The 15203-nt window shown below is 38.5% G+C and overlaps 1 protein-coding gene across 2 annotated transcripts in view; it reads right to left on the minus strand.

Moving 5' to 3' along the window:
- Positions 1–15203, minus strand: part of PAFAH1B1 (platelet activating factor acetylhydrolase 1b regulatory subunit 1) — a 73263-nt gene that overhangs the window by 35772 nt on the left and 22288 nt on the right. For both annotated transcript variants that reach the window (XM_067714576.1, XM_067714577.1), the window contains exon 2: positions 6979–7199. In XM_067714576.1, coding sequence (XP_067570677.1) covers positions 6979–7010 — 32 coding nt within the window. In that variant the 5' untranslated portion in view covers positions 7011–7199. The remainder of the gene's footprint in view (positions 1–6978; positions 7200–15203) is intronic.

The following is a 15203-nucleotide window of genomic DNA, read 5'->3' on the forward strand; positions in this document are numbered from 1 at the left end:
TGTGGCTCGCAGGCTCTAGAGTGCAGGTTCAGTAGTTGTGGCGCACGGGCTTAGTTGCTCCGCAGCATGTGGGATACTTTCTGGACCAGGGCTCGAACCCGTGTCCCCTGCATTGGCAGGTGGATTCTTAACCACTGTGCCACCAGGGAAGCCCCAGTTTTGTCTATTTTTAAAGCTAGTTTTTAATTTTACCAAACAAGTTACCAAGTTATATTTTCTATTTCATTAATTTCTGCTCTTATTAATTCCTTCCCTCTGCTTCCTTTAACCTTATTTTCCTTTTTTCTTGAATTGAATGTTCATTTCTCATCTTTGTTTTCTTTTTTCTTAAGAGTAAAGACCATCTAGTTTTCTGTATGCTATGTAGGCTATATCCCTGAGGTGAGTACCCTCACTATTACTGATTTCTTCACTTCCTAAGTTTTAGTTTTCTCTCTTTATTCCACAGTTATTTAGAAGTATATTTTTAAATGTTCACATGAATAGATTTCTCTTTTCTCTCCTTTTGCTATTAGTTTATATTTTTATTGCATTATGGTCAGCAAATGAGCCCTACGTGATTTCTGCTTTTTTGGAATTTGAGATTTTCTTTGCAGTCTAATGCATGGCAATTTTTTTTCCTTAATATTTACAACTCTGATTGGGAAAAATGTGTAATCTAAAAATTGTTCACTTTTCATTTGTCATTCATTTTGGGAGCAAGAAAAAATTAGTCTCTAGCATGCAAAGACCCACAGAGGTCTACTTATGAGTCCATCTTCAAAAAGGTACATAATGACAAAATCTACCCAACAATAGAGGAATCAAAATAAGAATACAGGGGCTTCCCTGGTGGCACAGTGGTTGAGAGTCTGCCTGCCGATGCAGGGAACATGGGTTCATGCCCTAGTCCGGGAAGATCCCACATGCCGCGGAGCAGCTAGGCCCATGAGCCATGGCCGCCGCTGAGCCTGCGCGTCCGGAGCCTGTGCTCCGCAATGGGAGAGGCCACAACAGTGAGAGGCCCGCGTACCACGCAAAAAAAAAAAAAAAGAATACACGAATGGTCCAAACTCATCAAATTGTACACATTAAATAGGTACAGTTACTTGTATATCAATTATACTTCATTACAGCTGTTAAAAAATACAAGAATGGTAAAGTTGTGGCACAAAGGAACTAGGGGTGAACATCAAATCAAACAGTACAAATATTATCAACCAGGACAACATAAAAGTAACAGACTTCCTTCATCTTTCATAGGGGGAAATCAATGTGTAAAATTTGATTAAAAAAAACAATAGAGGGCTTCCCTGGTGGCGCAGTGGTTGAGAGTCCGCCTGCTGATGCAGGGGACGCGGGTTCGTGCCCCGGTCCGGGAAGATCCCACGTGCCGTGGAGGGGCTGGGCCCGTGAGCCATGGCCGCTGAGCCTGCGCATCCGGAGCCTGTGCCCCGCGGAGGGAGAGGCCACAACAGTGGGAGGCCCACATACCGCAGAAAAAAAAAAAAAAAAATAGAGGTATAAGTTTATTTTGCTATAAGTAGCTATTAGATGAACTAACAACAGATAGTACCATTTCCAAACTCAAAGAAAGGGTGACAAAAAGTATTAAAAACAGGTTGTAAAGTATAATTCTATCTTATAACTCTTAAGGAAAAACAGATGTTCATGTAATTTTTGTAAAAACATGAAAATATGTGAAAAAATTATAATATACAGAGGTGATGGTGGACACTTCTGGAAAGTGGGACTGAGAAAGTAGGGGGTTATGTTTACTTTTGACATATATTAATTTTGGTAATGGAATTTTGTTTAATGAATAGTGAACTTAAAGTCAGAAAACTGCCTCTATTAGTGTCACAAAATTGGATAATTTTAATTTCTCCCATCCTCGATTTATCTATAAAATAAAGATGTTTGTCATAACCACAAAAATGTTTTCATGTTATTATTCATGTTTATATGCCCTAGAGTAGTAAGAACACAGAAGGCAGGCAATACACATTTGCTGAGCTGAATCACAAATTACCTGTTTCAAGTTTGTTAAAATTAATTTCATTTCTTTTCCAAAAACACCTCAAAGAATTTTATAGCCTGCTATCCAACCTTCAGAAATGCTAAAATGTTACAAAGGCTAACAGAGGTGCCAAAAAATATCTTACTTGTAAGAGGTACATAAACATTTGTTTCTTGCTATCATAGTAAATATATGTGCACATCATTTTCAAAAACAGGAGAAAAAGCAAATCCCTTCATTTTATTTCCTTACTAAAAATTGGAAGACACTAAATCTACTTCCCAAAATTACATTTAGATCTGTAAGACAATTTTTTTTTGCTTGATGAGCCCTTTTAAGTCAATTCTTATCTCAAATTCTATAAAAACTTGGCCACCTGAAATTAGGTTCTCCCCTTCTCAACTGATTTTTAGCCAAATTACAAGCTCTATTCTTGGGCCTTCCCCGGTGGCGCAGTGGTTAAGAATTCACCTGCCAATGCAGGGGACATGGGTTCGAGCCCTGGTCCGGGAAGATCCCACATGCCGCGGAGCAACTAAGCCCATGCGCCACAACTACTGAGCCTGCGCTCTAGAGCCTGTGAGCCACAACTACTGAAGCCCGCGGGCCTACCACAACAAGAGAAGCCATCACAATGAGAAGCCCGCGCACTGAAACAAAGAGTAGCCCCCGCTCGCGGCAACTAGAGAAAGCCCGTGTGCAGCAACAAAGACCCAACGCAGCCAAAAATAAATAAATTTATATATATATATATACACACACACACACACACATATATATAAGCTCTATTCTTGGCCATGTTTAAATATTCATCCTGATTATGAGGGTAATAAGCATGACTTGCAGTCAGCTCACACAGGTATCTAGAAGAAAAGGATCTGAAGTGACTTAGAAACAAGAATGATTAAAAACCAGACATGCCTTCATTAATATAAAAGTACATTTGTAGGCTTATAAAAGTACATTTGCAGGCTTCCCTGGTGGTGCAGTGGTTAAGAATCCACCTGCCAACACAGGGCACACGGGTCCAAGCCCTGGTCTAGGAAGATCCCACATGCCGCGGAGCAACTAAGCCTGTGTGCCACAACTACTGAGCCTGTGCTCTAGAGCCCGCGAGCCACAACTACTGAAGCCCGCATGCCACAACTACTAAGCCTGCACACCTAGAGCCCGTGCTCTGCAACGAGAAGCCATCGCAATTAAGTCCGTGTACCGCAGCTCGCCGCAACTAGAGAAGATGGGAAGGGGATGTGATGCAAAACACAGAAACTGAAACACTAGAACACATGAACCCAACTGTATTTCAAATGAATGATATAACTACATGAAGAGTGAAGAAAAAACAGTACAAAACAAATCCACGTAACTTACAAACACAGTATTTGATTATATACTCTCAGTCTTGGGCAGGATGGATGGGGGGATAACTGCATACAAACTCTGGACCCTTTCCAGGAGATTTGTTTTTTGTAGTAGTATGTAAAATAGTAAAACTATTTTGGAAGTATGACAGCCCTCCTAGAGGACAGTGGCAACATCTGGAGATATTTTTGGTTGTGGCACCTAGTGGGTAGAAGCTAGGGGTGTTGCTAAACAACCAAGAGCGTACAGGACAGCCCCCACAGCAAAGAATTATTCGGCGCAAAACGTCAACTGTGCAAAGACTGAGAAACTTTAGTACACATATGAGCTAGGGGGTCTGTATATGTGTTAATACATACATGTATGTCCTAGTTCTGTCTACTTAAAGGGCCCAGAAGCAAAGACATCCCAGTAGTAATGAGTACACTTAGTGCCCATACCTTGGTCTCAAATACCATTCCCCACTAAGAGGAACCAGGGCTTTCTAGAGCAACAGCTGATTCTAAGGTTAAGACAGGATAGGTAAACAATAAGCTTGGAATATCCTGTTATCCTAGAAAGTAAGGAGGTGCTCACAAAAAATGACAGGGGCATAGATAAGAGCCAACTGAAGAGGCTCCTATGGGACAATCTGGGACAATTCAAGCACCAAAACAGTACAATAGTAAAGAATGATAACTGAAAATATAAGAACCCATGAGTTAATACCAATAATGAAAAGAGAAGTATATAAAAAGGAGAAAAAGAAGGTCCACTGATTACAGTAAAATGCTGAGTGCTAACAAATACAGAATGAGTAGTGGGGTTAGAAAATCATCACTTTGCCACCACTGTAGTATAGAATCATTCAAGCAGGAATCATCAATGGATGTTAAATCTAGGAGAGAAATTATCGACAGGAAAGAAAAATGTTTGCATGATCTTAAAATATCTCCCCACTTATCTGCTGAAAAGGAAATAAAAGCAACTATATAGTGGAGACATCAGACATTTAGACTGAGTGATCAAAATTAACATCATCATTGAGGGACAAATGGACATTCTGTGTCCCTAGATATGATATCCTGAAAAGAATACAAAATTATTTATGTAGTATTCTGTCCAAGAATGCATAAACTGGATCTAATCATGAGGAAACAGACAAACATAAAATGAGAAATACTTTATTAAAAAAAAAAAAAGACTCACAAATAACAAACGCTGGCAAGAAAAGGGAACCCTCATACACTGTTGGTGGGAATATAAATTGGTGCAGCCACTGTGGAAAAAGGTAAGGAGGTTTCTCAAAAAACTAAAAATAGAGCTACCTTATGACCCAGCAATTCTACTCCTGTGTACATACTGAAAGAAGCAAAAACACTAATTTGAAAAGATACATGCACCCCAATGTTCATAGCAGCATAACTTACAATTGCCAAAGTATGGAAGCAACCTAAGTGTCTGCCAACAGATGAATGGGTAAAGAAGATGTGATATATATACAATGGAATACTACTCAGCCAAAAAAAAAGAAAGAAAATCTTGCCATTTGCAGCAACGTGGATGGACTTGGAGGGCATTATGCTAAGTGACCTAATCCAGATAGAGAAAGACAAATACTGTATGATATCACTGATATGTGGAATCTAAAAAAAATACAACAAACTAGTGAATAAAACAAAAAAGCAGACTCACAGATATAGAGAACAAGCCAGTGGTTAGTTACCAGTGGGGTGACGGAAGTGGGGAAGGGGCAACTTAGGAGTAGGGAGGAAAAAAGGGTTACTATGGGATTATATAAAATCATGTGTGAAGCTTCTGAAAATTGTAAAGCACTATAGAATTTAAAGAATCTTTCTTTCAATAAAAAGAATTTTTTTAAAGACTATTCAAAAATATTAATGTCATAAAAGACAAAGAAATGTTGAGGAAATGTTCCAGGTTAAATGAGACTAAAGTGACATGACAAATAAATATACCTAATCCTAGACTGGATGGTGTACCAGAGAGGGGGAAAAAATGCTATAAAGGACATTATTGGCCCAATTAACAAAATTGATGTAGATTAAATAAAAAGTATTGTGACGATGTTAAATTTTACTGGAACTGCTAACTGTACTGTGGTTTTATAAAAAAATAAAGTTATTCTTAGGAACCGCACAGTGAAGTACCTGGGGGAAAGGTCGTTCATGCATGCAACTTACTCTCAAATGGTTTTAAAAAAAATACTGTGGAGTGAAGTAAGTCAAAAGAGAAAAACAAATATCGTATATTAACTCATATATGTGGAAGCCAGAAAAATGGTACAGATGAACCTATATCCAGGGAAGGAATAGAGACGCAGATGTAGAGAACGGACATGTGGACATGGGAGGGGGGAAGGGGAGGGTGGGACGAATTGGGAGATTAGGATTGACATATATATACTACCATGTATAAAATAGATAGCTAGTGGGAACCTGCTGTATATAGCACAGGGAGTTCAGCTCGGTGCTCTGTGATGACCCAGATGGGTGGAATGGGCAGGGCGTGGGAGGAAGGTCCAAGAGGGAGGAGATGGAGGTATACATATAGCTTATTCACTTCATTGTACAGCAGAAACTAACACAATATTTTAAAGCATTATACTCCAATTAAAAAAAAAATACTGTACACACAACTAGAGTGCAAATGATAGAGAAAATGGTAAAAAATAACAATAGGTGAATTTGGATAAAATGTATGAGTATTCTTTGTACTAATCTTACAACTTCTCTATAGATTTGAAATTATTTCCAAATGAAATTTTTTAAAACCCACAGAAAATCTTTTATTATATCTTTATTTTTATTTATTTATTTTTTTTTTGTGGTACGCGGGCCTCTCCCGTTGCGGAGCACAGGCTCTGGATGCACAGGCTCAGCGGCCATGGCTCACGGGCCCAGCTGCTCCATGGCACGTGGTATCTTCCCGGACCGGGGCACGAACCCGTGTCCCCTGCATCAGCAGGCGGACTCTCAACCACTGCGCCACCAGGGAAGCCCAGAAAATCTTTTAAATATCTAGAACATGAAGTTAAATGTTCCCCCTATTTCCTCACCTACAAAAATAGAATATTATAAAATATGGGATGCTGTAAGATACTATAAAATAGCAGTAGTCAAATCATTTCATGCTTCTTTCATTAATGCACTTGCATTAACTATACTAGCCACCTCATAAAGTTCAAATACAATAGCCATTGGATGATAAAAGATAACACAGTAAGACAAAAAGGAAAGGCATTAGCAGTAAAAACAACAAAAAAGCTTTCATTTTTCTAATACACGGATTCCAGACAAAAAAATTTTGAAGAGCTTTGAAGCACCTACCTTCCTATTAAACAAAAGATAGTTAATACACGCTTAGGATAGAACTTATCCCAACTAACTTACTTGTTTGCTCTGCTTTAAACATATACACGTTTATGTCAAATGGGTAAATAATACTATGTCAAAATAAGATCCAGTTTTAAAATCAGACCAAATAGTCCAAACCAATATTTGAACTCTCATAACAATAGTTTTAATTTAGAATATGTCTCCCAAAGCTGTATTTTAATTTACTACTTTGTCCTTTATGAGAGGATTTTTTAAAAATCACAAAACAGAAAAACTTACAGTTCATCTCGTTGTCTCTGGGACAGCACCATTTTGGCTGTAATGTCAAGCTTATTTGATATAGTGGTATGTCCCTCCTTTGGGAAATCAAAAAACTTTGCAATCCCTGGATTTATAATTAAATATGCCACTAAGTGGCTTCCACGCAGGGGAAAATGATTCTTCCACAAGTGAATCCAACGAGTAACCAGGAGATATTCAACAAGTAAGGTTCATTCCACCTAAGAAGAAAGAGAGAAAGATTATTTCTTTCACTTAGAATTTAAATTATTTCTAAATTATTATTTGCAGTATACACTTTCAAAGGTGAGGTATTACTATGATGGTAATATGAGTATCAGATGATGTTTTTTAACCTACTGTGAAAATCAATGCTAAAATAGTCATTTTACGAATTTTAAATTATCTTTAATAGTTTACTGAGCCAAGAGAACACTATTTTAAAATTTACCCACTCACAACCATGTCACCTACTAGATATATTGATACCAATTTTATTAAATTTTGAATATTAACATACAACTTCTAGAGAAGACAATAATTTTCCATTAATGATAAAAAAAACAAATTTTCTAATTTACAAAAAGAAGCATTACCTGAAAAAAGTAACAAAGATAAGTACTTCAGAAACTGTCCACAAGCCAAAGGTTCCAACCATAACTGAAGTAACCTTCAAGATTGAATATTAGTTACTAGTGATCTTAGAATAGCTGATATTACTTATAATGTAAACAAGCCATTTAGCAATCTCATGCCTTCTTAACCAATGCATTTAATCAAGAAATAATTTTGGGACTTCCCTAGCGGCACAGTGGTTAAGAATCCGCCTGCCAATGCAGGGGACACGGGTTTGAGACATGGTCCGGGAAGATCCCACATGCAGCAGAGCAACTAAGCCTGTGCGCCACAACTACTGAGCCTGCGCTCTACAGCCTGGGAGCCACAGCTACTGAGCCTGCGTGCCACAACTATTGAAGCCCGCGCGCCTAGAGCCCGTGCTCCGCAACAAGAGAAGCCACCGCAACGAGAAGCCCACGCACCACAACGAAGAGTAGCCCCCACTCGCAGCAGCTACAGAAAGCCCACGCACAGCAACGAAGACCCAACACAGACTAAATAAATGAATGAATGAATGAATAAATAAATTTTTAAAAAGATAAAGCTGAAGAGGTAAGCACAGGCTAGGCCACAAAACAAGCTCTGGTCTTTACAATTTATCCTAGGGACAATGGTAAACCATTAGATAAGTTTTTTAGAAAAATCATTCTCATTTATATAGTGAAGAATGGACCATAAGGACGGGAAAGGAAGAAACCAGATAGAAGGCTTGCAGTAATGAAGGTGATAGATGATGGAGATCTACACTAGAATAGCAGCAGTAAATAAAGAGAACTAGAAAGGTGAGAGTAAAAGGTCAGTCAAGAAGTCAACTCAAAAAACTTCTAGATTTCTAGATTAGAAATAAGTTGAACTAAGTAGAACTATGTGTGAGGGGATGAAGAAGTAAGTGTGACTCATTCCATCTTTAGATACACTGAATCCAAGGTGCCTGTGAGATTTCTAGTCAGAAGCTGTACAACCAAGTCAGTTCTGAAAATAACCAACCTATGGGGGGAAAAAAAAAGGTCTGGTACTTACCAGCTAAGAGACGGTATAACTGAAGCCATGACAAAGGATGAGATGACCTATGGAGAATGTGTAGAGTACAATGAGCAGAAGCCCTAGCCTAGAGCCAGGCAGAGCAACACCAACACGTAAGAGTCTACAACAGAGGCTAAGAGGAAGCAATTAAAGAGGTAAAAGTAAAAAGAAGAGAGAATATGTCACAAGCCAAGGAAGTATTTCAAGGAGAGGCAACCAACAATACCCAAAGTTACCCAACTGTCAAGTAAAATAAGGTCTGTTCCATTCAGTATAGAGCTCCCACTGATAACCTTGATAAGAATGGTTTCAGTAAAATGGTAAGGGCATGGTTCAACACCGCAAAATCCACATCCAAATGGGCTGATGAGTGCAAGAAGATGAAGTAAAGATGGTACCATGAATAAAAATCTTAGAAACAGATGGAAATGTTAAAAAGCAGTTTTTCTGGGTTGTTGTTTTTCTCAACCAAGCGAGATGCTTAAATGCTAATGGTGGAGGAAAAAAAAGACTCAAGAGAAATAAAGGAATGAATAATTTTAATATGACCATTTTCACCCCCTAATTAACCAAAGGCAAACAATAAAACAACCAGACATGATGTATCCACTGACAGAATAACAACACGCCACCTATAAAGTATTCTTGCCACAAAATCAAATCTGAATCTGTTCAAGTCTCTGGCTCCAACTATCAATTTGCAAGACGTATAGAGGGCAGAAGAATATGTTAAAGACACCACGGGGATATAACCAGCAAAATCCAGATTGTGAAAAGCCCTATAAAATGACCCAGTTTCTTCAAATAAATTCCAAGGAAATTTAAAAAAGAGTTGGAAAGGGAAACCTATATATTAAAAGAGATAAGTGATATAACCATTGGACTTCACTGACCTTACTTAGATCTGAACTTTTAGAAAGTGTAAAATAAATAATTTTTGTAAAACAAACCAATTAACAAACATTTGGGGAAATGTGAACATTGACTGGATGTCTGATGATATTAAAGAATAACTGAGTTTTTCAAGGGACAACGGTATCGTGATTATTTTTTAAAGTCGTTTAGAAATATACAATGAAAATTTTATCAGTGGAATAACATGTCTGGGATTTGCTTCAAAAAATTTGGAAGTGTGGATGGAGGGACATATATGAAACAATATTAGCTTTGAGTTGATAACTGTTGAAGATGGATAATGAATGGTTATTATTCTCTACTTTTGTTTATGAGTCTGATAACTGATAACAAAGGAGTCTGGACTCCTTTGAGAATGTGATGAAAGCCAAGACCTCTTCCCTCATAAAAGGACATATGAAGATAAACAAAATATTACATACATGCATTTTAAGGGGGTTCACAAATCCTTCCGAAGTCAACATAATGAATGAAAAGACTTATCATTTTTGAAATGTATTTTGGCAGTACTTCAATAATCCCCTCTAAGCTACTTGTATATATCACAAACATATTTCAAAGAGTTTGGTTTGTTCATTTGCAAAGAAGAGTTTGGTTTGTCAATATCCAGACGTTCTTAAGAGATCAGATCTGTGTTGCCTGAGCACTAGAAACAGAGGCTTCTTCAGTATGCTTTCTGGAATGCAGAATTCTTAAGTATTCTGTATTCTAATACTATATCCACTTTTCTGCTACACCAGTGCAGCTCTCCTAGACAACAATGTTTATGACTTGGATAAGTACCTCACCACAGAAAGAGAAAGAAGAAAAGTAAAAAAGAAAAGAGAAGTAAGAGAATATTAAAAAATAATCTTACAAATCAGGATGGTGAGTAAATTATTAAAGTTCCTCTCATTTTGTTTCTATGTGTTAAAAACATTGGCTAAGGTTTCACACTTAGCCAAGTTTGCAAGTTCTTTTATCTCCCATGGACTTCCCAAGGACACCAAGGCTCACCGCTAACGGATTCACACTTGAGACAGATATTTCAACAACAATGATACCGTCCTATAATCTCTGAGCAAACGATTTGAAATTTTTCTCCTGTCAAATTCTTTTGTATTAGGCTGTGTATCAATAGTTAGTTACGTTAAAAATTACCTGGAAAACTACAATACAAAGTGGTAACACACTGAAAGAGACTACACGGACAGGACAGAGCTACAAGATCTGCAGAAGTCTAGTTTTACCAAGGTGGGAAATAAAGTCCACCACACAGCTCTCAATTTCACCCCATTGCAATGAGAGCTTTTGGTCCGAAAGTTAGGGACTGAAAGCTTCAAGGCTAATGGGAATTTTCTGCTCAAACAATATTGTTTTAAATGCTAAAGCCTTCAATATTAACATATTGATTGGTAAGGTCTTACCCAGGGATTTTCCAGTTGAATATTTATTAAAAAGAAGAAAATCACAATACTTAGACCATTCTTAAAATGGGACAATCAGCCTCATGTAAAATTGGTGTAAATCAAAAGAATATCCTAGAATTTGAGGCACTGTGATGTTAAGGCTTCAAATTTTGAGATCAGTTTCCAGCTTCAAGGAAACTAAAGCAGAAGGTTGTTACATTTTTTTATGAAAGGCTTTTAGTAGAGTTTTTTACAGTTTTATTTTAGCAGAGTTTTATTTCTATGCAATGCAGAATTCTTCTGTATTATTCTCTCTCTTCCTGGTAACACAGTATTACATACAGTTTTGAAGTAATGATGCTTACACAACAGCATTTTGGGGGAATGTTACATTGATCTCAAATTATAAGCACTACAAAATGTCAAAATTATGAGGACTGACACAACTTTGCCTTAAAGAGTACTAGACTGGAACTTGTCATATTATGTTTAAGGAAGACTTAGAGTGTTCACTGATGTTTATGATTTTAATATTTCTGAAGGCCATTACAGTGACTTGGATATGTGCTGAAAGCCAAACTTTAAAAATTTTTGGCTTTTTAAACAAAGAACTTTTTTTTTTTGATTTATTTATTTTTGGCTGTGTTGGGTGTTCGTTGCTGCGCGCGGGCTTTCTTTAGTTGCGGCGAGCGGGGGTTACTCTTCATTGTGGTGCACGGGGTTCTCACTGCAGTGGCTTCTCTTGTTGCGGAGCACAGGCTCTAGGTGCGCAGGCTTCCGCAGTTGTGGCATGTGGGCTCAGGAGCTGTGGCTCACGGGCTCTAGAGCGCAGACTCAGCAGTTGTGGCTTGCGGGCTTAGTTGCTCTGCGACATGTGGGATCTTCCCGGACCAGGGCTCAAACCCGTGTCCCCTGCACTGGCAGGCGGATTCTTAACCACTGTGCCACCAGGGAAGCCCAAACGAACAACTATTTAAAATAAATCCTATGTCAACACAGACACAGACACACACACACACACAAAACACCTTTATAAAATATTATTTCACTAAAAATCTACATTGTTCTTTGCTAACCAGGAGTTTATGAAATAGGGGAAAACAATACAGAAAATAAAGGATGTGTCTGAGGGAAAACATAAACAGCCAATTATATGGTAACAGTAGAGGTGTACTGACATAAAAAATGGAAACTGTCAGATTTACTTATTATTAGATGTACATTAAGTGATTACCAATGGTTCCTGCTCTCATGAAATTGTCACTCAACAATGCCTTATTTAAAGAGGGTCAGCATGGCTTCCCTTGTGGTGCAGTGGTTAAGAATCTGCCTGCCAACGCAGGGGACACGGGTTCGAGCCCTGATCCAGAAAGATCCCACATGCCGTGGAGCAGCTAAGCCCACGTGCCACTAATGAAGCCCGCACATCTAGAGCCCATGCTCTGCAACAAGAAAAGCCACCGCAATGAGAAGCCCACGCACCACAACCAAGAGTAGCCCCCGCTCGCTGCAACTAGAGAATGCCCTTGCACAGCAACGAAGATTCAACGCAGCCATAAATGAATGAATGAATGAATGATGACAGCTAAGAGAAAGGGGTATATTTTTTAAAAAAATAAAATAAAGAGGGTCAGCAAATTATCTACCTTCCTTGAATAGCACATATTATATTATAGCTCATAACCCTAATCCAAATAATATATTCCAGATACAGCAATGAGGCAAGGCAGAAGAATTATTGAGTACCTTTTCATACTAGTTTTCTAGAGTTAAATAGAATCTCCTGTTTCTTCATAAACTGTGTGCTTCATGAGAAATGAAAACTGAAGCAGTCATCTCCCCAAAAATGGTCCTGGCCCCTGGATGAGAAATGTTTTTTCACTTGTGCTGTCTTCTCTTCCTCTCACCATCCCCAAATTGTCTGCACCATCCAAATCATTCTGATTTCCGTACAACTAACCCAACAGAACATACACATATGTGTTTTGATTTGCACAGTCCTCACTGTACCGACTCATCCGTGTAAATAGTGGTGGGTATTTTGGGTGTGCCAGCAAATTCTTCATCACTTCAGAAGATGCTCCTTATCACAGCATCAGACATGAGGTTACAGGTTTCTCTAAGTTCTCAATATTTGACTTTGACTATTACTCTAGGTAAAAACAATGTTTAAAACTACATCATTAGTGCCATACTGCAATGCAGTCAAATAATGAAAAAAAAAAATAGGTACACTTACCTATGAAATCAATGCATTGCATATTCTGAAAAATACCCCAGTCAAACTTAAATTTTTAAATTTACAGTTTAATTCTGTAAGATTACATCAGACAACAAAGTATCCCCGAGAGTAACTTCATTTCCTTAAATCAATTTTTGTCATTTCCTCACTCTCCCACCTACAGAGATAAGCTTCTAGAGTTCTGAAACTGTTTTCTAATAACAAATAAGATGACAAAAGTAACTAAAACATTAATCGTCCTTGCAGTATCTTGTGGTCTGCGTGAACAATTAACATGAAGAAGTTAGATTTCCCCTATCCTCACAATTTGAAAATGTTAGATCACTGAAAGTTTTTAATCAAATACCTAGGTTTTTTGTTTGTTTGTTTGTTTGTTTAATTTATTTAGTTACTTGGCCGCACTGGGTCTTAGCTGCAGCATGCGGGATCTAGTTTGCTGACCAGGGATCGAACCCAGGCCGCCTGCACTGGGAGCACGGAGTCTTAACCACTGGATCACCAGGGAAGTCCCTCAAATACCTAGGCTTTAATGTCTACTTGTTCTTATTCTCCTTCAGCTTGGAGGTCCATGATTCACTAGGACCTGCTATTGGCAGGCAGTAACAAAAACTAAAGCAAAAAAAGACCAGGTTGGTTCATAATTGAGGGACAGACTAAGCTCAGGCATAGTTCACTTTTTGAAAAAGTAAAATTCTTCCAACAGCTGCACCATTTCCTCACTTTCCTATTAGTTACAACTGACTACCATATTTCATTTTGCAAGATTTAAGTCACTCATCCAAAATACTCTGCATTTTTCAATTAGCCTTGGACCAATGATTAAGATATCACCTTTTCTACTGAGAATTACTCCTACCAATCTCAAGTCTAGTAACTCTTAATATTAAAGGCAAGTGTTGCAAATAGATGCTCTACAGCTTTAGATTATAAATCTGAAGAAAGGAGATAAAGTATTTTTAAGACGAGATGAACATTTCAATCAGTAGACTCTGAGTAAAGCAGATGACCCTCCATAATGTGGGTGGGCCTCATCCAATCTGTTGAAGGCCTTAAGAGAAAGACTTACACATCCCCCGAGATGCCTTTGGACGTGGAGCTGCAACATCAACTCTTCCCTGGCTCACCAGCCAGCCAGCCTACCCTGCAAATTTTGGACTTACCAACCTTCACAACCACATGAGCCAATTTCTTAAAATCTCTCCCTCCCCTTTCTCTCCCTCTCCCGGCGATTGACTGTGGTCACTTTTTCCTTTTAAATTTATACGTAAATCCTATTGGTTCTGTTTTGCTGGAGAACCCTAATAAAGTGCCCTCAAACCCTCAGTTCTGTTATAATAATATAGCAGCCTTTATTATTATAGCCTTAGCCTATCACTAAACTCTACTGGAATGAATACTCTTCACCCCTCATACTGCTTAAACACTACTCCCTGGATACTCTCCAGGTAAATCAATGCCTTCAACGGTTATCAAATGTAAAATACTGAGTCCCACTTAAAACTGACAAGAGAGATGTCCTGAACAAAGGGCTACTACTGAGGCACAAAACAGATAACTGAGAACTCTCCTGTCCTCTGTTTCTTCATCACTCTCTCCACTAAGTTTTTGATATTCACTGCCATTGCAACTTACAAGTGCCATCTCATTACTGTTGACCTTTCAGCTCTTCTCTTCCTCTCCTTGTTTCTTTTTCTTGGCCGGTCTACCTCATCATTCTTGGCTTTCCCTTTACGGACATTAATCAGGATGCCTCCTCATTCTCACAGCACACCCATTAAACTCATGCTAGATATAATCTTCAACCCAGCAGTGTTCACCTGTTGATGGGTGCTCAAAGATCGCTTGTTTTTTTCTTATTTATTTTTTGACTACACTGGGTCTTCGTTGCTGCATGTGGGCTTTCTCTAGTTGCGGCAAGCAGGGGCTACTCTTCGTTGTGGTGCGTGGGCTTCTCATTGAGGTAGCTTCTCCTGCTGTGGAGCATGGGCTCCAGGCGCACAGACTTCAGTAGTTGTGGCACGTGGGCTCAGTAGTTGTGG

The sequence above is a fragment of the Pseudorca crassidens genome, chromosome 19, assembly GCF_039906515.1.
Source record: "Pseudorca crassidens isolate mPseCra1 chromosome 19, mPseCra1.hap1, whole genome shotgun sequence".
Classification (NCBI taxonomy): domain Eukaryota; kingdom Metazoa; phylum Chordata; class Mammalia; order Artiodactyla; family Delphinidae; genus Pseudorca; species Pseudorca crassidens.